At 41.1% G+C, this 24,234-nt stretch overlaps 2 protein-coding genes across 3 annotated transcripts; both read left to right on the top strand.

Annotated features, from left to right (window-relative positions):
* Nucleotides 1-52: 52 nt before the first annotated feature.
* Nucleotides 53-13,840, top strand: mapk3 (mitogen-activated protein kinase 3). Its single transcript, XM_051387261.1, has 9 exons — nucleotides 53-471; nucleotides 2,013-2,195; nucleotides 3,768-3,957; nucleotides 5,940-6,056; nucleotides 6,148-6,262; nucleotides 6,580-6,711; nucleotides 7,105-7,214; nucleotides 8,006-8,134; nucleotides 9,410-13,840. The coding sequence occupies exons 1-8, from the start codon at nucleotides 263-265 to the stop codon at nucleotides 8,123-8,125; spliced, it is 1,176 nt and encodes a 391-aa protein (XP_051243221.1). The 5' UTR covers nucleotides 53-262; the 3' UTR covers nucleotides 8,126-8,134; nucleotides 9,410-13,840.
* Nucleotides 13,841-15,631: 1,791 nt separating this feature from the next.
* On the top strand, nucleotides 15,632-23,403 carry gdpd3a (glycerophosphodiester phosphodiesterase domain containing 3a). 2 transcript variants are annotated; one of them, XM_051388026.1, is made up of 11 exons: nucleotides 15,632-15,691; nucleotides 15,999-16,168; nucleotides 16,749-16,791; nucleotides 17,864-17,999; nucleotides 18,441-18,486; nucleotides 18,605-18,723; nucleotides 19,467-19,556; nucleotides 19,666-19,799; nucleotides 20,009-20,068; nucleotides 20,269-20,320; nucleotides 21,621-23,403. In XM_051388026.1, the coding sequence occupies exons 2-11, from the start codon at nucleotides 16,030-16,032 to the stop codon at nucleotides 21,747-21,749; spliced, it is 948 nt and encodes a 315-aa protein (XP_051243986.1). In that variant the 5' UTR covers nucleotides 15,632-15,691; nucleotides 15,999-16,029; the 3' UTR covers nucleotides 21,750-23,403. The 2 variants fall into 2 exon arrangements, with proteins under 2 accessions (XP_051243986.1, XP_051243985.1); XM_051388025.1 differs by lacking the exon at nucleotides 15,632-15,691 and having other exon boundaries at nucleotides 15,765-16,168.
* The last annotated feature ends 831 nt before the right edge of the window (nucleotides 23,404-24,234 follow it).

Genomic DNA, 24,234 nt, shown 5'->3' with positions numbered 1-24,234 from the left:
ACCCTAGTACACATATCTAACGCACCTGTGTTACCGTAGTTTGGCACGCGCATTTACGCTCGGCGCTGAGACCAAATCCGCGCTCGCGCACGAAATCTATTTACTCCTCAGTAGTAGAGAGGGCCCGGGTCGAGTCGCTCTGCTCCGTCGATCACACAATCCGCTCGGTTCAAGCCTCGGACTCACGGTAGACCTTGCTGAGAGCGGCGGCGGTCCCTCGGTGACACACACTGACAGAGCAGGAGCGGTTCGGAGAGGAAGAATGGCGGATTCGAGCAGCACCGCAGCGGTCGGGGCCGCAGGCTCCAACAGCGCTGCTGCTGCCGGGGCGGCTGGCACGGTTGCGCAGGAAGGAGCGCCCGCAGCGGGACCCAAGACCGGGTGCGAGTCCGTGAAGGGCCAGATGTTTGATGTGGGGCCCCGCTACACGAACCTGTCTTACATCGGGGAGGGGGCGTACGGGATGGTTTGGTGAGTTGTGCCCGTCGGTCCGCTCTCTGTTGGGCCATCGTCTCCATATAGCTAACATAAGCTGTTTGTTAGCCAATACGACCAGCCAGCTAACCTTAGCTGTTGTATTCAACGAGCGGCGGGCAGTAAATGTGAGCGCAGTCACGATGTTTTGTGATTAAAACAGCAGCCCGACGTTTTTAGACATTGTTGAACCTCAGTCCATGTTGTGGTTAGCAGGTTAGCTGACAAGCTACAGGCGTGGCTATGAGCTATACAGGAAACAAGATTGGGAGTGATTGCGCAGGGCGCTGTTTGTTCTCCGATGAGAAATCTTTTGCAGACTGCATTTGACCGCAAACTGAAGCTCGTTATCTCTATCGCCGTTTTATATGACCAGCATCAATCTCCCAGAGTCATTAGTCTCTACATGAACGCTGATGGCCAAACATTGAGCCTGCTGCAGAGAATAAGGGATAAGGGATTTGTCAGTTGTAGCGAGGCCTTTCCTCGTGTTATCGCTGTATGTGATCTACAGCATTGTGTGGACGTGTTAAGCAACCCTGTTGCACTTGACATCAATGCCTAGTCATTGCCATCGAGGCTGAACTGTGGACGCGATCAGATGTGACAGTCCTGCGTGTCAGTGCTAAGTGGATCATAGTATGAGAACTGGGCCCACACATCCATTTCAATCCCTTCCGTTTGCATACAGCAGTGTGACAGCCCAGTGCTATTTTGTTTGTGTCTTCTCGGTCATGTGACTGCATTGTTGCAGCATTTGGTGTTTGTAAACATTATGAGTGGAATAAAAACCAATTAGAGTTTAATTGTGTGATTTACACCAGCTCATCATTAACCAGCTGCACAGATGTTTTCTTACAGGTGTGATTTTTAACCACTGCATCCATCCAGTGCTGCGTGTGTCTCTGTATTTCAGCCATTGAAGAAGGTTCAGGAGCGTGTTAACATGCCCAGTTTATTCAGTGTGTTGTGCAATAAGAGAATACATTTTTACCAAAAGGAAAGATGTGATGTAACTTGTTGTTCCTGTTCCCTGTGTGTGTGTGTGTGTGTGTGTGTGTGTGTGTGTGTGTGTGTGTGTGTGTGTGTGTGTGTGTGTGTGTGTGTGTAACAAAAAAAAAAATTAAAAAAAAAAGAAAATCTAGCTTGGAGGATTTTTTTTCCCCCACAAAGGGCGATCAGCAATCAGCGATCAGTCATGGGTTTGATGGGGTTTCATAATTTGGGCCCCAAACACTACAGTAGATTCAAGGCTCCCATAAACACACCATTCACAGCTGCTCTCAGCACTGCCTGGTCTCTATCTACTCTACACCTACACCTCACTGACACTGCACCTACACTCCGGCCTACACCTACAGTACTTCACGACATATTACTGCAAAAAGAAGTGTCACATGTGCATCTCGGCAGTCTGCAACGCCCTTTTTTTTGGAGCTTAGCATTAGCCCAGTTTCTGATACCGTCATTGTGTGTGAATTGTGCAGTGTGTAATATGAGACTTGTTTTGTGCTTCTTTCCACATCCACTTTATCCAGCTCCGCTCTGGACAACGTGACAAACTCGCGCGTAGCCATCAAGAAAATCAGCCCGTTTGAGCACCAGACGTACTGCCAGCGCACGCTGAGAGAAATCAAGATCCTGCTGCGTTTCCACCATGAGAATATCATCGGCATCAACGACATTCTCAGGGCACGGCACCTTGACAACATGAGGGATGTGTATCCTTTAATGCTTTACAGGAAGGGTCTCATTTATTCCCCAAACCTGGATTAAATCAAACTATTATACAGGATTAGACTGATTTTCATAAAAAGGTTTTCCAGCCGTAGCTTTTGACAGTTAAAAGCATTTCACTCGTTGTGTCAGGTCAAGTCACCACTACTGAGAAGAGAGAACGCAGCGCAGTTGCTGTAATACTGTCGTGTACGCTCCAAATCAGGGTTTTTAAACAAAAGTGATTTTTTTTCACGAATCCTCTGAAGTTCTTTGATTAAAAAACACACAATAATTATAAGTGTTGCACTCAAAAGGTGCTAATTTACACATCTGGTCATGTTGCATTCAATAACCTGTAGGAAAAGGATGTGCAGTCACTTTTTTGCAGCAGCTTTCTTCATATTAGGAGTCCGCTTTTGAGTATTCTGCTGTGACTGCATCTGACTTAAAAATGATTGAGGCAGAGTGTCCTTGTGGTGAGTTTAAACCAAACAAATAAACTAGGAGTTCTTAATCCAGCTTTCACTCTCTTTACTCTCACCATAGAGCTTCAATAATGCTGCTTGCCCAAGAGTTCAGTGGAACAGTTAATAGTAAGGAGAAATACTTTGAGACAATAATGTTGCCTTTGACATTTATGGCTAGATGAGCTAAACTAAAAGAATGAATGTAAAATATAAACAGTTCATGTTTTGCATAGCTGGAGTTTACTGATAATAATCCTAAATTGCAGTTTATACATTGAGATTTCTGTAGTTTAATATCATTGTCTAATAGATGTTGGAACCAAAGTTAATGACATTTAAAGTAATTATAATTAATAATATGTTACCATATTCTAAAGTTAAGAATGTTGCTCTGTGATGTGGAGGCAAAAATGTTGAACCTGTTTTTCTAACACCTGGATGATTATTTGAGTATTTTGACGAGTGTTTTCTGGAAGATGTCTGCTGTTATTTACCCACATTATTCAGCCTGAGCAACAGTAGTGACCATTTGCAGAGCAGCTAGCAACAGACTGTAGGCACGGCGGGTCAGTGAGTTGCTGCTGAGTTGCTGCTTTCTCTGTGAAAAGCCGCTTTGTCCGCTGAAACACGGAAAGAAAATGTGTGATGTCCTTGTGTTTGTGTCTGGTTTCCTTGTTTGATCTCTTTAGTTGCTCCACTTTGTTGGATTGTGTTGTCGCTAACTTGTGATGAATCCTGATTAGGGCAGATGAAACCAAATCCAGGGACACAAACAGCAGTTAGTGTTTCCACTCTGTATGTAGCTCAGCTGGTAGGTGGTCTTATATTTAAACAACACTAAGGAGACAAACGTCCTAGCTGTAGCCTAACATGTCCGTCAATCCAGGATGTAGAAAATGTATATACTGTTGTCATGGAGAAGCACTGATTAGCTCTATATCTCCCCCTTGAGGACTGATGTCTCCTACCCCCGCTGGTGCAAGAGAGCGCACATCGAACATGAACAAGTTAGAACTCCCTTTCAGAGCAGTCCTTTGTGTTTCTCCTGGTGTGAGTGGATACTGTCGGCCCTGTCGTTGTCCTCCTTGACCCCGTGCGTCCCTCCAGCTACATTGTGCAGACTCTGATGGAGACGGACCTGTACAAGCTGCTGAAGAGCCAGAGGCTGAGCAACGACCACGTCTGCTATTTCCTCTACCAGATCCTGAGAGGCCTCAAGTACATTCACTCAGCCAACGTGTTGCACCGTGACCTCAAGCCCTCCAACCTGCTCATCAACACCACCTGTGACCTCAAGGTCAGCACACACACACACACACACACACACACACACACACGCGCAGGCAGGCACACCCCATCATCACCACTGGGGGAAGCCAAGTGGCAACCTCTGTGGCTTTCAAGGTCCAGTGTGTAACATTTAGGAGGCTCTATTGGCAGAAATGAAATATAATATTTGAAGGTGTGTTTTTATTAGTGTATAATACCCTGAAAGCAAGAGTCTTGTTTTAGGATTTTTACGGTTTATGATATTAATTGAATCATTTACAAAATGATATTTTAGCTGCTGCCTGTTAAAAATGATATCACAGAAAGAGGTAATGATACTGAATGTGTCAGAACAACCAGCAAGCAGACTGAATTGAACTTTATTACTTTATTTAAACACATGTTTACTGCATGGTACAAAAAACAGGTTCACTCTCTGTACGTATGCTTCATGACAACTATACAGGGGTTACATTTTTACCTGTTTAAATATATTAAGGTTTAAAGTTATTCATAATCAGTAACCAGGCCTAATTCAGTCACCTCAGCTCCACCCGCGCTCCACATATTTACCCGTTTTTGGACTAGCCAGCCACCACACTGAGCGTCACAGCGGCTCTTCAGAAACCTCTGGGTGACGTTGCAGAGACTACGTCCATGTTTTTTACAGTCTGTGGTGACAGCTAGGCTAATATATCTATTTCATCAGCAGTTGATACCCCACAGCAGGAAAAGGAGGGTCATTTTGGTGTTTAGGTTTGTTATTTTAGGTTATGGAAGATTTCACACATACACTTACAGTACAGTGCACTAGATATATATGGCATATGTATTTTTAAAGTTAGTGTCAGGCTCATTTTAGGGTGACCAAAGTTAGAAGAGAGGCCTTTGTTTCCGTATCAAATGGTTCCTTTTTTTTTGTATGTTTGTTTAAACATTGGTGTCATTAGCAACTTACACCAGCTCTCAATGATACTGAAAAGGAATCTCAGGAATGTAGTATACGGGAGATGGATTGACCTCAGCCCTTCCTTGTTTGCCAAGGCTCAGTCAGTTTCTCTTTGAATGATGCAGACTTAAAGCCTTGAACAATGTCGTCGTTATGCCTTCTAAGAGTTTCACTATAACACATGTGAGCCCTGGCCGTCACTCCTCTAGTGTCCTGTTGGTCTGAGTGTGTATTATATCTCATCTAAATGGAATTGGCTTTACTATTTTTAATCTAGGTTTAATCTGCTTTAGGCCTACCCACTGTGCACCGAGCACTGAATAAAATTTTGATTGAAGATACTACTTCATATTAATGACGTTGTGTTGGGACAATGAAGAATAATTTCCTTTTCTTGATTCCACTTTGTTCAAGTTTGTATATTTCTTAATTTGGCAAACCAGTTAGGTGTCAGTACCTTAGAATCATAGAGCAAAGGTATCTATTGTAAGGCTTTGTCCATAACACAATACAGCTGCAGGATGTTCAATGTGTAAAAGGCGTGGCAGTAAGCTGGCAGCAGCAGCAGCCTTTTTAGTGTTAACATTCATATTTCCAAACTGAACTGTAACATAATGATAATAATTTACATACACTCCTTTTTGTATTGCAGAAAATGTAGCCAAGGGATATAAGTTAAATGGAAGAGCTTTACGCTTGATAAAGTCATTAAGGGTTGCTGAAATGTATTCTGGGAAATGTAGGAAACCACAAATTGAAGTACATTGCAAGAAACTCAACCGCCTGCTCCCAGCTTTCCAGTAAAATAAACATCATTTTTGAACATGTCACAACAGGGCCTGAAGATCAGAAAGTAGGGTAGGGAAAATAAAGCTTGAGCGAAGCATTAAAGTGGGAACTGGTAGAGCTTTAGAGCCATCTGAAATGGCTCCTTTCGTTTGAAGAAAAGCTTAAAACATTTACAGCCGTACCCCCTCTCAAATTCTTGTCAGTAGTTCAGTTTGAAATGTCTGAGAGTGTGGGGCTTGACGTGTGTTTCTGACCCTCTGTGTCCCCCTCAGATCTGTGACTTTGGCCTGGCACGGATAGCCGACCCCGAGCATGACCACACCGGTTTCCTGACTGAGTATGTGGCTACACGCTGGTACAGGGCTCCAGAAATCATGCTCAACTCAAAGGTATGTGTGTGTACTGATGTGGATTCTCTGTTGGACTGGATAGCTTCTTAGTCTGTTGACTGTATGTACTACATGTGTGTTTGTGTCTCAGGGCTATTCTAAGTCCATTGACATCTGGTCAGTGGGCTGCATCCTGGCTGAGATGTTGTCCAACAGACCCATCTTTCCTGGGAAACACTATTTGGACCAGCTCAACCACATACTGGGTAAGAAAAAAAGGTTTCTATAACTAATTTACACAAAATACCTACACTATGAAGAGTTCAGAGTCATTTTTATTTGCAAGACAATCATTCACGTTGGCGTCCACTCAGCATGTTACACACATAACCTTTACAGTACTCTTCACTCAAGTCTAGCTGAGTTTAGTTTACAAACTAAACTTGCATAGATTCTGTCTAACAGAGAAGGTGAAGTAAGTCAGATGTTCCACTTTGATGTGATTGAGCTGGTGAGTGACGCTTGTTGTGATGAGTCGGAGCAGCCATATTGAAAGATGTCCCTGACCCTCCTCTCTGTGCAGGTGTCCTTGGCTCTCCATCTCAAGAAGATCTGAACTGCATTATCAACATGAAGGCAAGGAACTACCTGCAGTCCCTGCCCGACAAACCCAAGGTCCCCTGGGAGAAGCTCTTCGTCAAGGTGGACTCAAAAGGTATGGCAGCGCATACTCTATTGTAAACCTGGAGTGTAAGGGAGGAAAATAACACTGAAATGTATTTAAAATTATCACAATCTATGATGGTTATTTAGCTTTGTGTGACAGTTAAATCATACTGAATATTCCTCTAACTTTAATTTGAATATTAAAATGTATAATTTGAAAAAACAAAATCCAACAATACATTGAATTAAAAATATATAATAATTGTGAAAATATAGTTCAGATATTGAAATATTTGTCTAAAAATCCTGTATCTCTGTGGTTGTTTTTGGTCCAATAAACACTTTGAGGGTGAAATAAAATAACCACTGTAAGAGCAGTTGTGTTTCATTTTACTTCCCAGTGTTGTGACTGAACTAACTAAAGCTCTTTAATCTAACGCAGCTCTGGACCTGCTTGGCCGCATGTTGACCTTTAACCCCATCAAGCGCATCAGTGTCGAGGAGGCCCTGGCCCATCCTTACCTGGAGCAGTACTACGATCCCACAGATGAGGTACGTGCAGATGAAGCCAACATTTCAAGCTGATCTTATCAATTAGTCTGCTATTGCTGAAATAACAACAATCACAAGATGCCAAGTTGTAAGAGGTGAAAAGAAACGACATAAATCCCAGTGTAGAACTGTGTCCAGGAAAGAATCTAGGTTTTCTAAAGGCTAAAGGTGTACGAACTGTAAGAAAGCTGTGAATATTAAAACTGTACTACAGAGGAATTTGCACAAACTGAAGACCAGTAGCAGATTTGCACAAATGTTGGAGGCAGAAGGGCTTATTCATTCAAACCTGTTTGTCATTGTTTCAACCATGAGCCAAGATTTAATTGCAAGCTTTTCTGCTTTGTGCCAGGAAGCCTCTTAGCTGTGTTTGGTATGCAATTAGTATTAAGTTGCTCCACGGATCAGCTTGAGAGAGGTTAAAGAATGTAATCGCTAATCACAATCTCAGTTTACGTCAGCAGAGACGGGGCCTCAGTTAATGTACTGTACTGTAGAAATCAATGTTGTGGATGGTTTTAACCAGGGCTGTTGCATGGAAATAAGCTTCCATTGGATTGCACTTGAACAGAACTGTGTGTTCTGATCACATTTTAAACATTGTACTGCGCTGTTCAGGCTACATAACCCACTTGGCAGCAGTACTAGTAGCCTAACAGTTTTTTTCAAACTACTGCCTTCAGATCATAAGCTGCAGCTGCCTCTTCTACTTACACCAAGACTTTATTTTTAAAGCTAAATTTGAAGGAAATGGTGCTCCAGCTTTTCGTACTATGTATGTTTGTGTGTAGCCAGTAGCAGAGGAGCCCTTCACTTTCTCCATGGAACTGGATGACCTTCCCAAGGAGAAGCTGAAGGAACTGATCTACGACGAAACCGCTCGTTTCCAGGAAACCTACCAGGGCTCCTGAGACATGCAGGTACCTGAAAAGGCTGTTTAACTCGCACCCAAACGCACACAATCACAGCAACACAGGGTTCTAGTATAGGTCGCCAACTGAACACAGAAAATCTATATTAAAAGATATTCCCTTCGCTTTTCCTGGCAAATACTATTTGGTTTATTATGTCATCATCTATTTTTTTTCAGCCGAGCTCTTTGGCCAGCTCTGTGGAAAGGAAAGTTAAAAGAACCAATGTGATTTTCAGCTTTATGTCTTCAGTATTTGCCCATCACACATTCTCATGCAGCTGCAGACCAAGCAAATTTTCTTGGTTTTAAACTCTAGTCTATGTAGTCTTAACACATTTAAATTTAAATGTGGGGGGGGGATTTATGCAAATAAGCAACAAGTTAAATAACTTTAACAAACGGCAACACCAGTCAATAATCAACCACTACTACATATCAATTTATGTCAAAAAGCTGCATTCAGAGCCATTTCATCCCTTGTCTGATTTTTTTTCTTTAACCTGCTAAGCTCTGAGTAGGATTGTTTGAGATTGGAGACCACTAGATGTCAGTGGAACAAATGGCATACATACATTCATTCAAACTTCCACCCACCAGTGACCCTGTTTGCTGTTACATAGGTAAAAGACAATAGTAAATGTACATACGCGGCTCCCAGAGTTGGAGAAATATGGAAAAACTGGTGACTGTGGATTGTTGTTATCAGACAGTTGAGGACTGGGTTGGGATATAATGGTGTTCTGATCTGTTGTGTGAATCAGCCATTTCCAAAATACAACCTACAACAACGCTCCTGAACTCGACAAGGACAGCCTGCTGAATACAGTGGAGGACAGGCCTTTTATTAGGAAGACAAATCGTCAGCTACAGAGTCATGAGTGCATATGTGGTTTAGTGGTTTATACCCAGTGAAGGCATTGGTCTATAAATGGACTCTGAAAGTGAACCTGTGGTCTTAAATTAGACATTTTACTTTAGATGACCACACAGACGTCCATCTTTCAGTTTTAAATGTTGACCATCTCCTCCACCACTTTACAACAGTTTATTTGGAGTAAAACAAAGATTGGAGTTAATTGCTTAACTATCAGTTGTTCATGTCTGTTAGATTTAGCAAAAATACTTTTCAGAAAACACATTTCTTGGCTGCTTTCTGCAGTTCTTTAATGCAACATGAGCGGTCCATTACAGTCACAGTGTGCTGTGGTGAGTTAGATCTCATCCTGCAGGAAGTAATGGAAGTTTTCAAAGTGGACCTAAGTGCTTTTCTTTTTCCTTTCAGCCCTAAAGATTGACAAAGCCACCCAGAGGCTTGGAACAAGAAGACCCCAAACGACATGCTAAAACAAAAGAAAAATGCATCTTCAAGAAAACCAACAAAAAGAGAAAATAAGAAATATGAACATTTAACTGCTTATCTTTCCATTTCTACTGCAAGAGAGCTAAGTTTAACTTTAATTTCTGTGGTTGGGTGGGGTGGTAGGGTCTGGCGTACTCATACTGTTTCAGTTTTGTCCATGTTGGACTCTCCCTCCTCTCACCTCACATTTAGTTTTCTCGTTTTCCCGTTCAGCGTCCTTCCTCATCCTGTCTCATCTCCAGTAACTCACCGTTCCTCTCCTCTCCCGTCCCCATCAAACCCTTTTGTTGTCCTCTCCCGCACCTGTCGCTGATCTGTCTGTCTGAGCTCTCTCCTGTCTCTCCTTTCTGTCGCTCCCTCTCATATAAACTCATAATACTGTATTAACCAACACCATAACTCTCTTGTCTTGCTCCATGTAAATTACAACCGGGAAAAATCGAGGGCTAAAAGAACGGGGATGCTAATAGGGTGTGTGTATGTATATACAAAAATATAAAAGCTTTTTTTTTTTTTTTTGTTTTGTTTTGTTTTTTCTTTTTAAGTGTGCTTGTCACAGTTGTCACCGTTGTTCGCGTGTTTTCAGATCAGTTCAGAGTCGTATTTGTATGTTTTGAGGTTTATATTTGCTAGTCATGTTTTTTTTTTTTTTTTTGGAAACTTGATTTTGAGACAAACATTCAATGTTTTTACTGGCATGTTGGCAGGTTTATAGATTTCATTGTTGTTGCTTTTTCTTTTTTTTTTTCAAAAAAAAAAAAAAAAAAACTGTGTATGATGTTCATATGAATGCATGCATTCCTAAAATTAACCAAAGTGGCAGAGCGATGCGAGAATCTTGGCTGGGGAGCAACTAAGGAAGATCTGTCGTAGTTTTGAATTGTACCGTAAACACATTTCTTGACCTATAACCTTTACCAAGGGCAGACGAACTGAACTCTCCCTTCATTTTGTGGAAAGTTGGTTATATTTAGGAGGCGCTACGTGATTGGAACAAAGCGAATAGCATCAAACGGCATAAAATATAGTTTCTATAATTGTGTGTTCATTTGGATATTACAGCAGTGATACCTAAGCCCCATTTTCCAGAACATTCACGGTACTTCACGGTCAGAAACTACCTGACTTAATGTAAGTTTTATAGTTTGACAAAGGGCGAATACTGCCACAATACTGATGTGAGACACTGGTATAACATTACTGTATCATCCACATTTGGCATCCCAACATGACTTTTTTTTCCCATGAAATACAACCAACATCAAAAAGCAAATCCAGTGTCAACATTACGCTCTTATACTAAATTGCATTTCTGTTACAAATACACAGCAGCTGAGTGGTGAACTGCTTGTCTTACAACATCACTGAAGCCTTCTTATCTTTCCTCAGCTCCTCTTGACCCTGAATTTCTAGAGCAGCGTTTAGTGAACATGTACAGTATTCTGGAAAATGGGGCCCGGTTGACATCGGCCTTTCCATCCCACCGTGCTGTTTTTGTACCACGTTGCTGTCTGCTACTGTTTGACCCAGGATGGCTGTATGAAGTAGGCAGACGCAGGCTGGGGACCTATCTGACAGCGACAGACCCGATTCTTAAAAAAAAACAATAAATCTTAATTTATTCAAAGTGGCCATACTTGAATGCAGTCTACAGAAGAGCAAATGCACTATTCAACAAAGCATTTTCAGAACACGATCTTTTTGGCTCATTGATGTGAGTGCTGAATGTAAACGGCCTGAACTTGGAGGAGTCCTGTCGCTGCAGCTTTGGTGTTCCCCGGCTGCGACCTCTTACACGAACAGCTCCTCTTTTTACAACTACTGAGAGAACTGTACATGCTGCTGATAAATGCCGCATTCACGTCATATGGGTATGGAAAAAGGTTTTTATGATGGTTGTAAAGAGTTGGTGGTGTGAGGATTGAAACACTGTACACTGACAATGTAACACCATATCCATCAGAGTTAGGTTTAATTCCATTGAATGCCGGTTTTGGCTGATGTGAGGCATATTTGCTTTGTTTTCAGGCACGTCTGTATTAGTAAGTGCCTACTCAGATATATCTGCTATTTTAGAACGTTTCACAGTCGTAACTATGACTGGGAAGTGGATATGAATGCTATATTAGTCAGAAACTTTTAATTATGAACTTCGATATGGCATGATCATGGCAGGAAATAGTCCAACCCAGGATTGTCATAGTGCTGTACAGCTCTGTGCACAGCCAAGCAACCATCATCCCTTCATGGTTGTACAGTTTATATCCCAGTTTGCCCCTCTCTTTCTTTTTTGCGCTCCTGTTCCCCCTCTCCCCCTTTGCCTGTGTGTTTTCCTGGCTCTCCTGTTAACATGCTGGATGTATATTCTTCTATGTGGGTGATTTTAGTGCTACAGATTGCACTCCATTCTCAAGAGACGGCCGTTCGTGTTTCTTTGAGTGTGTGTGTGCGCATGTTTGTTTATTTCTGTGATCACTGTTCCTGTCACTTGTTGGTGTCTGCTGCCTCCTCCCTTTGTTCTGGATGTGACTGTACTAATTGCTGCCTGTTGGAGCCCCCCCACCCCCACCCACCCACCCGCGGGTCCAGCAGCTCAGTCACCAGCCCAGTCTGCACTAATTTTTGGCCCGTTGCACTGGGACCAGTAGAGGAGACCCCCCCCCCCCCCAAAGAAATGGACCAACACATGCACTGGACCCTCTCTCTCTGTCAGGGCAGGCCTGTGATGCTGATAGACTCAAGATCTACAGTGCTCGCCAGCCTCGCCCTCTCGTCAGCAGAAGTCATTGGTTTTGTTTTACGTCTCGGGCTCGAGCTCGAGCCACGCCATAGGCTGTTTTCTCAGAAGCCATAGCCAGCACTCTGGGATCGGTGTGAGGCTTTTTGGTGCATGTGGTGATATTCATCCTTTTTTTTTTTTTTTTTTTAAAAACCTTCCCGACTCTCACCACGCTTTACTCAAAAAGGGCTGCCTCCCCCCTCCTCCTCCTCATCCTCCTCCCTCTCTGTGTGCTTCTGTGTGCGCAGTGGGACTGACTTTGCTGCCACTTTCCTCCTCAGAAAACCATTGCCCCCTTTTCGCCTGGATCTTAGATCATGGATGGTCATACAAGCAGGAAACTGACTCCAATCACATAACTCAATCAGCACGCCTGCACTTTGTCTTTCCAGCCACGCTCTCTCTCTCTTTCTCTCTCTCTCTCTCCCCCCCCTTCGAGGTTGTTATTTTGGTTGGTTGCCTCCCTGTCTTGCATCCTCCCTTGTTCAGCTTTAAGTTTCGCCTGCTGTGCGTGTGACGTGTTGAGACTTATGGATCGTCTGCAGTAATTTAAGTCTTTGTACAAGTGTTTGTGTATCTGCTCCTCAGTAACATAAAGCCAAGACTCTTTGTCCTGTATATGTGTGTGTGTGTGTGTGTGTGTGTGTGTGGGGTGCGGGTGCGTGTGCGTGTCTGTGTGCGTGTTTTGGAAGTGTGTATCGTTTCCTCACAGTTTGGACCCTCTCCCTGCAGTTACCTGTGCTTTTACATCTGTGAGACACAAAAACAGTCACACAGATATTTTGTATGCATTTCATATGTACAGTATATTTGGTCAGCAGTCAACCAGGCCCTGCTTGCTTTTTCTTCTCATATTTTTCTTCTTCTCCGACCTGCCACCAGACCAAACATCTCACTGGGTGACCACAGGAACGAACCAAGAGGACCACATTTTGCAATCCTCCTGACACACTTTCTCTCTCACACACACACACACACACACACACACACACACACACACACACACACACACACACACACACACTCCTCTCTCTTTTCGAGGAGTGTTTCTGTGTGTTTGTGAAAAGTTGCACTTAAACACACCATATACATTCACACAGTATCGACGAGTCTAAAGGCTTGTCTGTCACAAGGCCTGTTTCCGGATATTGTTGTTTTTAAATGGCTGTTCTTATTATTGCTATTGTTGTTATATTGGTGAGTTGTTGTATTTTCTTTCTTTCTTTTTTTTTTTTACATAAAAGGGAGTTAAAGTTGTATCATTTTTTAATTATTAGGATGTTTTTATTTGTATTTTCTTTCTTCCTCATTTCTCTTACGAGCGTGATTATTATCGGCAGTGTTTTCAATCTTTCTGACAGCTTTTTTTTTTTTTTTTTTTTTTTTTTTTTTCTTTGATTTCCCCTCCAAGATCTTATAAGGAATTATTTTAAAAGAAGATATAAGTAGATTGTCAAAGAGATATGAGTTATTGAGGGTTATAGTCTGTATATTCTATGGGTATTATGAATTAAACGATTAACAAAGAAACAGAATTATATACATATAATTAAATAAAATTTCCTGATACTGTTGCACCTGTTTGTGGTTTTTTGTTTTTCCTTCTTTTGCATTTTCAGAATCTTTTACATTGTGTCATTGAACTCCAGGGCCCAGTCTTGGCTATATCTTTGATCTAACTTATAGTCAGATTTCAGATAGACACACAAAGCCGTCTGTTCTTGGCGAAGTAGTCATAAGTAGGACTAATTTGCTGAGAATTGTTTTCCTCATTAACTCATATGGCTGACTGGACAGCTGCATCAAACCGCTCAGCTCTGCTCACTCTAAGAGGCAGAACCAGAGGGGTGGCACAGGCCCCCCAGTGCCCTTACTGCTGAAGTAAGAGAAACAATAAACATTTCTTGGTGGAAAGTCATTCAAACCACTACAAACCTGTGTGGTTTTTTTTTAAACTCAATGATACAAAGTGACTACAAAGAGGCGCAAAACCACAAAGTAATGTAGTTTTAGTGTCTCTACTAGTGTCTCTTAGTGTCTTGCTCCAGTGTAGGAGGGGTTCGGGGCCTTTTTTCCATGCAGCGGTCGAGGTGACCATCGTCTGTAAATCCATCTATGGCTGTAGAATTTGGATTTACAAATGGAAGCTATTTATCAATGTTATTTCTTAGTAAAATATTTAATACGAAGCTCCAACTTTACTAGTATCCTTTTTGAAAACGTTTACAGTCACTAACAACCTCACAGTAGAATAAAATCTCAGGCCAGTAGAGCTGTGGCTTCTTAATGTGTCATCACAATCAGGTTTCCAAATGAAAATGCCTGACAATGTCATCATGGACACTGCTCTGCAGTGATTGTTTCCATGGAAACGTGGTTTTTAGTTCTGGGGTAAGCTGGCCAACTTTAGGCTTAAAATAAGTTATTTTAGTAGACTAATTTCAGAGCAAAATTAAGATTGGCGTAACTCTACAAACCAGTCTGAAATATAAATCTGAAACAGGCCCAGAAACTTTAGGCCTCAGAGTCATGGGAATGCACGTACAATTAACGGTACGGCATCTTGCCATGAACTTGTTTTTCCTGCTATACAGCTTTCCCATATGACTTCATAACATGTCTGAGCATGGCTTCCCCCTCCGTCCCAGGCATTCCCAGAGTCTTTGATTGGAAACTGAAAACAGGGATGACCGCAGGAAAACAGAAAAGTCGTCAAATCTGATCTCAGTCAACATGACAAGGATTTGCTCACACAGTGTGTCAAAAGGAGACCCCTGCAAAAGTGGGAAAATGCTGGAAAGTCACCTCACACTGCCGTGAATAGATTTCTCTCTTCTGGTGAAAACCATGCTTGTTGTAACACCGCAGTGGGGGCTCGGCCTCTTGCACTATTGTTTGTCACATTCCAGCTTTGCTATTGAAGCTGAACAATACAGTACCACACTGCTGACTTTGTACTGTATATGTAGAGAGCATGCGTGCCTCTAGACATGTGATTGTTTTCATATTTCTGGCCTTGTGGGTCAGAGTTGAGTTTACATATCTCCACACACCACAACCCCTTTGTCAAATACACACAGGCTAAGAAACCTGCCACACTCCCAGTGATGTCTTTGTCTTTCACCAGCCCAGCCATCAGCTACCACAACATTATATTAAATCTGGAGAGGTAAACTGCTTATTTTCCTAATTAGGTTCTACCTGTGATTTATAATGTGATGCTTATTTAGTGTCCTATATCTTATGTGTCATACAATACTGGTGAACAAACTTCATCCTCCGAACAATAAAGCAGAATAAAAGAAATCCTAGAAAGGTGCCCAGGTATGACACGCACACACAAAGCCACCTATATCCTAGCTTAACAAAAGTGAAGAGAGTGAAATAGTATTGCCACAGGCAGGGGAGAGGCCAGTGAGTGAGAGGTGAGTTGAGCTCTGGGTTACGAGCTGGTGCTTCATTAACAGAGTTTTACAGCTCTGAAGGTTTCGGGTGCGTTGACTAAGATTTAGCAAGAAGGAGAACTTTTTCGGTCTTACCTGTCTGTCCAGTTTTTTATTACCTTCCCAGGAAGACAGAGAGTAGATTGTTTCAGCTTTTGAATCTGTTCACTTGTCCTTAGAAACACAAAGGGGGATTGTTGCAGAGTTTTATAAACAGATTATTACTTTTTGCTGAACAAGGACGCTATCAGTTTTGTTTGATCACTGTTTTTGTGGTTGGACATTGCAGAGACAGGAGCTGGACATATTTATAGGGAAGGATGAGCAGTTTTCTGTACTTCATCCTCCCAGCTCTGGGTGGATACGCTCTCACCTCGGTGTACCTGCTGAAGAACCCACTCATTCTCCACAGGAGGAAACGCACAGCCTTTTACTGCACACACATCTCACACAGAGGAGGTAAGGGGGCAACTGGTGGTGTGTCAGGAGAGAAGGGTATGTCCAGATAATGATGTGCAGTCCAAACAGCTGGATATGGACAGCTGGGAAGTACCCAAGGAGAAAGATGGAAGGATGTTTGCTATTTAAGTGTTTTTGTATCACTTTTCCACATTTTAAGGGCTGATTTTTTCATTTGGGGTTAAAGAATCTACACTTTCCTATAATGTGTGTGATGATGAGTGTGCAGATGTTTGATTAGAAGGTGAAGGTGATAAATTACATTTTATTTTACTTTCTTTCTTTCAATCCTTTCATTGACTTGCAGAAAATGACACTGCAGCGAGCACGTTGAAAAGAGAATGCAGATATCCGATTGATAACCTCATTGTTTCAGTGACTAAGTGTGTCTCTTGCAACATCTGGAGGTTTTAATAATGTGGCTAGAGTGAGGGAGCTGATCAGAGGTTTTGTCATTCACTGTTTCCTGCACAGCTACAGTAGAGGCAGTGATGCAATTTTCTCAGAAAGGGGTTAGCCAGGTGTGGTTTCTTTTTCCTCTGCAGCCATCATCAACTCTAACTCTTCTGTCTGTTGTCAGGATGTGGAGAGAGGATAGAAAGCACGATGGAGGCGTTCACAAAGTGAGTACCAAACTCAAGAGGTCAGCAGCCAGCTGAAATATGGACTCATAACTGACAAATAAAGTCAGTAAAAACTGATTGTGGCTGAACTACAAAGATTTAGTCTATAGTATAACATATCTCTAACCTTATAGGGGTTAAGGGTCAACCACTAGGAATTATTTACAAAAGCATTATAACCAATAAATATCTCTTCCGTTATCTCTTTACAAGCAAGCACGATAGCTCATTTTGCTTAGGGCTGTTGATATGTTGATTGGCAGTGAAATCAGTTCATGTGTCCAACTGAGCACCAATTACTCTGATTCCATCTTTTATTTCTATGTTTCTATGATGATCCAGTCTCATAAAATGTCTTGCAGTATATAAGATAAAAGAGGGATTAGGTGAGGCATCTTGGATTAAGCATGTTTCCACTTGCACACCTCGGACGCTGTCTAATAAATTGTCCCTGTGAGATTTTAGATTTAAAGGTCCAGGGTGTTAAAAAAAAAATATATATATATATATATATATATATATATATATATAATATTCATAGGTATATTTTAATTAGTGTATAATCATCTGAAAATATAGGAATCATTTCGTTGTTAATACCTTAGAATGAGCTGTTTCTATCTACAGGAAGTCTGCTACACATTTCACATCCGTCTTATTCCCAGGTCGTCAAATACAGATGCGAGTGGTGTTCAGTTAGTTGCAACCTCAAACTTCAGCTAGATGCCACTAAATCCTACACACACCTTTAACACAATACTTGGACATCTAAACTGCCTTTGTCAGTACAAGATTGAGAGAACCAAATTAATCTGCAGTTCTCAGATCAGATCACCAGTATAACAACAGCTAAAATGTGAATCAGTATTTAAGATAGGCTGTGCAATATTTGAGCAAGAAGAACAAGAACTGCTTCATGAAAGAATAGTAAGTATGCAACACTGAACTGTATTAATTGTTTAACACTGGTTCCACGAGAGCTGGAGGAGCAGAAGTGGAGAAAAGTTCTCTCTCTGCACAGCTAATAAATACATGTGTTCTCACTTTTTATCTTTCCTACATCTGTCTGCAGTGCGGTGGAGCAAGGCACACACATGCTGGAGATGGACTGCCACCTGACGAACGATGGACACGTGGTGGTGTCACACGATGAAAATCTGCTAAGGCAGACCGGCCACGACGTCACCATCTCCTCACTCAAGCTACAGGTGGGAGGACGGATCCTATGGGTGGTTAGGAGAAAGGGCACAGGGTCATGCTGAGACAGGCTCAGATGTGTATAATAAGCAGCATCATTCACATTTAAAATAAATTCCCCTATATTTCAGGTTGCTCCAGTATAACTGCAATGTTCAAAATAGCTGCATGCAATGATGATGATTATCTGTGATGCCTTGAAGACACATCTCACCAAGCAGGATTTCTAAATGAGTTAGTTACTGAGTTAATAGATAAAACTTAGGCCCATGAACCGGGCTGGTGTTAGAAAACGCACTTTTGTCAGATTAAAAAACCTGGTTATCTTTTTGTTTGTCCTGGAAAGATACGTTTTAATCAATTACATTAACCGTAATCTGAATAAGGGTTTTCCTCAGAGTTTAATATATTATAATAATATAACTTTTATGTGTGTTTTTATGCTCTTTTAGGATTTGCCTGTATATAAGGAGAGACTGGAGATGACATTTTATGCAGGCGAGTTGCTCCTCTCATTCTTTACTCTCAGTCATCTACAAAAAAACATGTGATGAAGAAGTAGGTCAACAGGAGAGTGTGAGTCTGTAGCCTTCATTGTCACACCTCCCTCCTCCAGGTCGCTACAGCAGCGGTGCAGACAGGAAGTTTGCTCTGCTCGAGGACGTGTTCAGGAAGTTCCCTGAGATGCCTGTCAGCATTGAGATCAAAGAGAACAACCACCAGCTGATAGAAAAGGTACGGTACACCCAACCACATTGCTAGTGGTTGGAAATAATCTCCAGAACATGAAACAATATTTATTATCATCTGTAACATTGAATATCAGTGGATTTATTGGATCACCAACATCTAACCAGTAACTAACTGTGATACGATATTTATTTATTGACATTCTTTATATGAAGCATTGACAAAAAACAAATACAAAATAAAAACTCAGTAAGAAATAAAATAAAACTCCCTCAAAATAAAATAGGGAACCTGAGATAATTGTAATTTATTGGCTTTCTGGATGGTGGAGGAAAGGTGAACAACTAACCAATCAGACCCTTTGCTGTTTGTATTTGCTCGAGGGATCGGGTTTTGAGGCTTCAATTTGTGATGCTTAGCAACTATCCAGTTAAATGTCAAGAGTATCTCTAATGATGGGATTTAAATTACAGCCACTTTGCAGTTTGTCTGTTTTTTTAATGAGCAATGTGCCTTCAATTTAGACTTCATGTTGCTTTAAAACTCCCACATGTAGAAGTGGTTTCTTTTGAAGTCAAACATCCTGCCTATGAGCATTTTTTAACTTCAAAGTTAAGGTCTTTGCAACATTTTGTCCTCCTCAGGTATAATTATGTATTTACTGCCCCCTGAACTCTAAAGCAGCTACGCCTGTGATGTTCCTGTTTGTACATTGCAAGTGTCTGTCTTGTTTCATATTACCTGTATTTCAATTTGATACCCATCCCCACCCCCCTGTCCATTCGAAGGTATCTGACTTGGTGAGACACTACAACAGGGAGGAGATCACTGTCTGGGCCTCCGTGAACTCCAGCATCATAAAGGAATGCCGCAAAACGGTACATAAACCACCTGGGGGAGACAAAGCTCCTTGTACAGCATTTTACTATAAATTCACCTCATCTAAACAGGTGAGATTATTAACTGTGTCTCTCTGTTTCCTGGTAGAATGGCTCCATGCCGTTCAGCTTCTCTATGAACCGAGGTGTGCTGCTTCTGCTCCTCTTCTACAGCGGCCTGCTGCCCTTTGTGCCGCTGGAGGAGAGTTTACTGCAGTTCTACCTGCCGCGCATCATCAACAGGTGTGCCCTATGTCTGTTCATGCATTTGTCACTAAGGAAGATGTTCTTCATTTCTGCCCAGACTATACTTAACCACAGCTGTCTTCATGTCTATGCCCAGTATTTCTACAGATTTTACATTTCTTCTTAGATTTTCTTCTCTTGTTTGGTGTAAGATAAATGTGTCACAGTACAGATGTTGTTTCTTTCTCTGTCTCTGTCTGCTGAAGGACGTTCATCCCTGAGAACCGCATCCTGAAGAACAGACTGGTCATCGCTTTGTTAGAAAAGTGAGAGAGAGAAAAAAAAGCCTTACACTAAAACAAAAAACTAACAAAACATTACACAAAGTCATGCTTTTATGCAGAATTACAACAATTTGTGGTGATGCACTTTATATAGCAGCAAAATCTAGTTATGTATGATTGTTTTTACTGTTTTTTGTGAAAAAACTGAATCATTAATATATGAATTGATGTTGTCATTCCAGAGTAACAATGAGGAAGAGCCTTTTTAAACACCTTGCAGCCCGTGGAATTCAGGTATGAACACATTTGCATACATACATACAGCACATACAGTCCCTAAAAACAGAGTTTACTAGGTTCATTGCAGGAATGCATAGAAAACAAGAACAGTAAAATACATAAACTTTAAATAAAAATAGGGCAGACAATAAGTTATACAGCCCAGTGTTGAACCAGAGATACATTGAAAGGGTGTACCAACTGTAGGACTTCGTTTAACCAAAGCACTTAATAGTTAATGCACATTACACTTCAGTGTTTCAACTGAGGCAAACAGTATCACGGCCACTAAGAGTGTCTTGAATGCATCACCTCTGTCCTGATGTGAGTAATCTCTGCTGGGATGAGCTCACCCCCATCGTCAGCCCATGAGTGGTCACTGAATAGTGAAAACAATTGAAGTCATATGCCGTTGCCTTGTCAGCTGCTGAGGGCATCACCGCATTTGAACGCTTGTGAGTAATTCTGAGGTAGAAAAGCTCTTCCCCTCAAGATTTCCTCCACTCAAAATAACTGTAATGTCCCAATGTGTGTCAGCAGTGTACAATCATCTGTGATACATCGTCATATATGTGTAATAAAGAAAGAAATAGAAGGAAATCCTAATAACAAGGTACTAAAACCAACGTATATATGTTGGTATAACAGTGAAAAATGCTGCTGCCACATACATTAGTGCAGCATATCAATGTGAAACACTGTAGTCGGTGCTCGAAGGTCTGACTTTATGCTTATGTCTGCTCTATTTTGGCTGCTACATCTGAGACAACTGCAACCCTCCCAGATTAGGACAACAGAGTTTGACTTGTATTGATGGTCAAGTCACGTACTGTGGCTCAAAACTGCAGGAAGGATGACAGGGAAACATGATTTTAAGCTTCACTCCCTCTGTGTTTGCAGTCCCACAGACCCCTCTGCTGTATGTGTAAAAATAATTATACTGATTGCAGAATCAACTAAATGACAAAAAGCATTGTCATTACACTGAATAAGGAAATATTTCATGTTTTATGTTTATTTGCCATAGTGTCATTACTCATGTTTGAGGTCAGTTAGACTCCAGAGAGGTGAAACTCCCTGTTTGACCATGAACAAACTCTAACTTATAAAACTCCAATAACAGTACATTTTGCCAACACCAATCATAAATGAGGCATTATTTTCTGTAGCAAACCTCAAAATCGTGTTTACAAGCAGGTCTGTTAAAATGAGGTCAATGAAAGTCATGTGATATAAAAGAGATCAAACTGTACAAGTATGTTTTTTGAGCCGTTAAACAGATCATTACAGTTGACTCATATGTCTGTGCTCGCAGGTGCATTTGTTTGTGTGCAATGAAGATGAAGACATAAAGGCTGCATTTGAAGTGGGGGCCACAGGGGTGATGAGTGACTATCCGACTCTCTTGACAAGCTACCTCTGCAGAAACAGAAGTCAGGATTGACCCAGCACACGTCCGCACATGACAACAATTAATAAACTCATCACATGGAAATGATGAATGAGGATTGTGTACACAAAAAGACTGTGAAAGTGTCCGACACATTTCCTCAATCGTGACAATATCAGTGGATGAGCTGTTCATTGTTCACTGTTGATTTGAATTATCTGCAGTCAGTTCAATCAGTCAGTCAGACACAGACAGAAACAGTCATTGAGTTTTCTCAGCAACAACTCTAACGGTGCTGGAGGGATTTTACTTGATTTTTCTTTTTTTTTTCTTTATTACTGCAATGAGACACAGTACAGACATAGGCGTAATCAAATATAATACAGACAATAACACGAAACACTTAACAAACAGAGGTTATGATTTGTAATTGGTGCATATTTTTAGTTGTTTATGGGAGAACAACACATACACATACATATACACATGTCATATTAGGAGCCTATGTGTTTCTGTTCCTGTATGAAAGTGTGTTGTTGTGTGTCGAGTATTCATATTTGCATGGGTGTGACCAGAGGAATGTGCAGGTATGTGTGAGGAGGAGGAGGAGGAAGAGGAGGAAAATAAAGAAAGAATCAAATGGGAAAAAAAAGAAAAAGTGGTGAAAAGGAAAATACATATATGTGCACATACACACATTATGTATGTGTGTATTTAATATAACAGATATATCAACAGCGTGGGTTTTACAGGGCTTCACTGCAGTTCTTCTTTATCTTTTCTTATCTTTATCTTACAGGTGTTATTGCCTTGGGCTGCCCCCAAACCCTCGCAATGATAATGATATTTATGTTCAAGAAAACAGGGAGTTTATCTAATGAGTGGTGATGAATAACTGAATAGTTGATGACAACAACAACTCAAGGCAACAATAGATAATGATAAACAAAGATGTGGAGAAAGAAGACGTGTTGTCTTGTTGGTTGTAATTGAATCCACTTAAGAGTTGGAGTTGGTTTGCCAATAAATAATGGAAGTAATGTGGGTTTTTTTGGTTCTCGGTTGCCAATTTGGTGTATTGTATATCCAATAATATTTGGTGATTTTGAAGTCTAGGTGAGGGTGGGTTTAATTGGAATGATTGAGAGTTACATTTATTTTAGGGACACTTTAACCCTTAATCGGGCGAGGAACCATTTAAGGTAACTTCCTTATGACAGTTTTTATAACACTCCTATTGCATATTTTGGTGGGGTTTTTTTATAGGTGAAATACTAATAAACACTTCACTGTTAGAGCTTTCTTTCACAAATAACTCAAAGTGGGCTTGAGCTTGATTTGTTTTATGGCTTATTTATTACATATTTTCATAGTATATGGATGTGTTATATTTCTTTTGCAGCAGCTGTCTGCTCAGTCCTTCTATGGGAAGAGGAGGCCTGCTGTGCCACAGATTGCTGTTGTGCCAGCCCACCTACACATCATTGACTTTGATTTGCAGCCTAAAACTGAAACTTTTTTAAAAAGTAAAAAAAGAAAAAATGTCTTCTTATATCCACCAATAACACTCCAGGGTTAATATTTTAAATGTCCAAGTTTTTCAATGAGTGCCCAATGAAGGGTTAAACTTATTATATGCATGTATTATTGGATGAGTGTTCACCTTTAATAAACGATCGGGATGGATTATGGAAAGAATCAAAGTAAACTAGAGCCTCACTTTTGACTCTGATGTCTGTGTTGATGAGTGAAATGGGACAGTAGCAGTCAGGTCTTTATTGGGTTTCAAAACAAGTGAAACAAGTATTTCTTTTATTTAGTTTGTTGGTTGTAGTTTGGTTTAATTTCAGTTGTCAGTCTGTGAAAAAATGCCTGTAGGAAGGTCCAGTGTTTGTAGCTGGAGAATATTTAACCAGCTGGACCACGTCACCTGACTTTGTTTTGACTGCGTCTGGAGTTATTTTCTGCCATTATTTGATCGGTATGAGAAAGTGCTGCTTTTGTATTTTTTTATATATTTTTTATGGCATTAAGATGAAAATAAAACCAACATGGGGGTTGGAAATGAAAGTAAGGAAAAGGTACACTTACTGATAGGCTGCTATAAATATATCCATATAGGTGAGTATAGCATTATTAGTATGTAGGCTGTGTTGTGGATCTGTGTTTAATACAGCCTCTCATCTACTATAAACTAGGTTTTTAATGTGCTGTAAGCCTCACCTGTGTCCTTGTTTTCCCAGGCTACGGTCAAAGTCCAACCACACTGCTGTGATAATAATCAACCAGTCTGTTGGTGAAACAAAGACTGTATTTTTCTGACCTGCTTGGCTGTGCCTTCCCCTGTGACAAATGAGTTAATAGAATATAAGTGGATCGGTGCAGACTGACGTCTTCAGTAGGGTAGATACGGAGAAAAGGTTTGAATAAGCGAGCCAGCAGTGAATTCAGGCTCCTGTGTTCATACAAGACACAGAGGACATCATCAGTCATATTTTTGGGACTCTAGAGGGTTTATTGGCATTAGGTTGGGTTTAGA

This window comes from Dicentrarchus labrax, unplaced genomic scaffold (genome assembly GCF_905237075.1).
Source record: "Dicentrarchus labrax unplaced genomic scaffold, dlabrax2021, whole genome shotgun sequence".
Taxonomy (NCBI): Eukaryota; Metazoa; Chordata; class Actinopteri; family Moronidae; genus Dicentrarchus; species Dicentrarchus labrax.
Note: the sequence above shows the minus strand (reverse complement) of the source record. Positions and strands in the feature narration are given on the sequence as shown.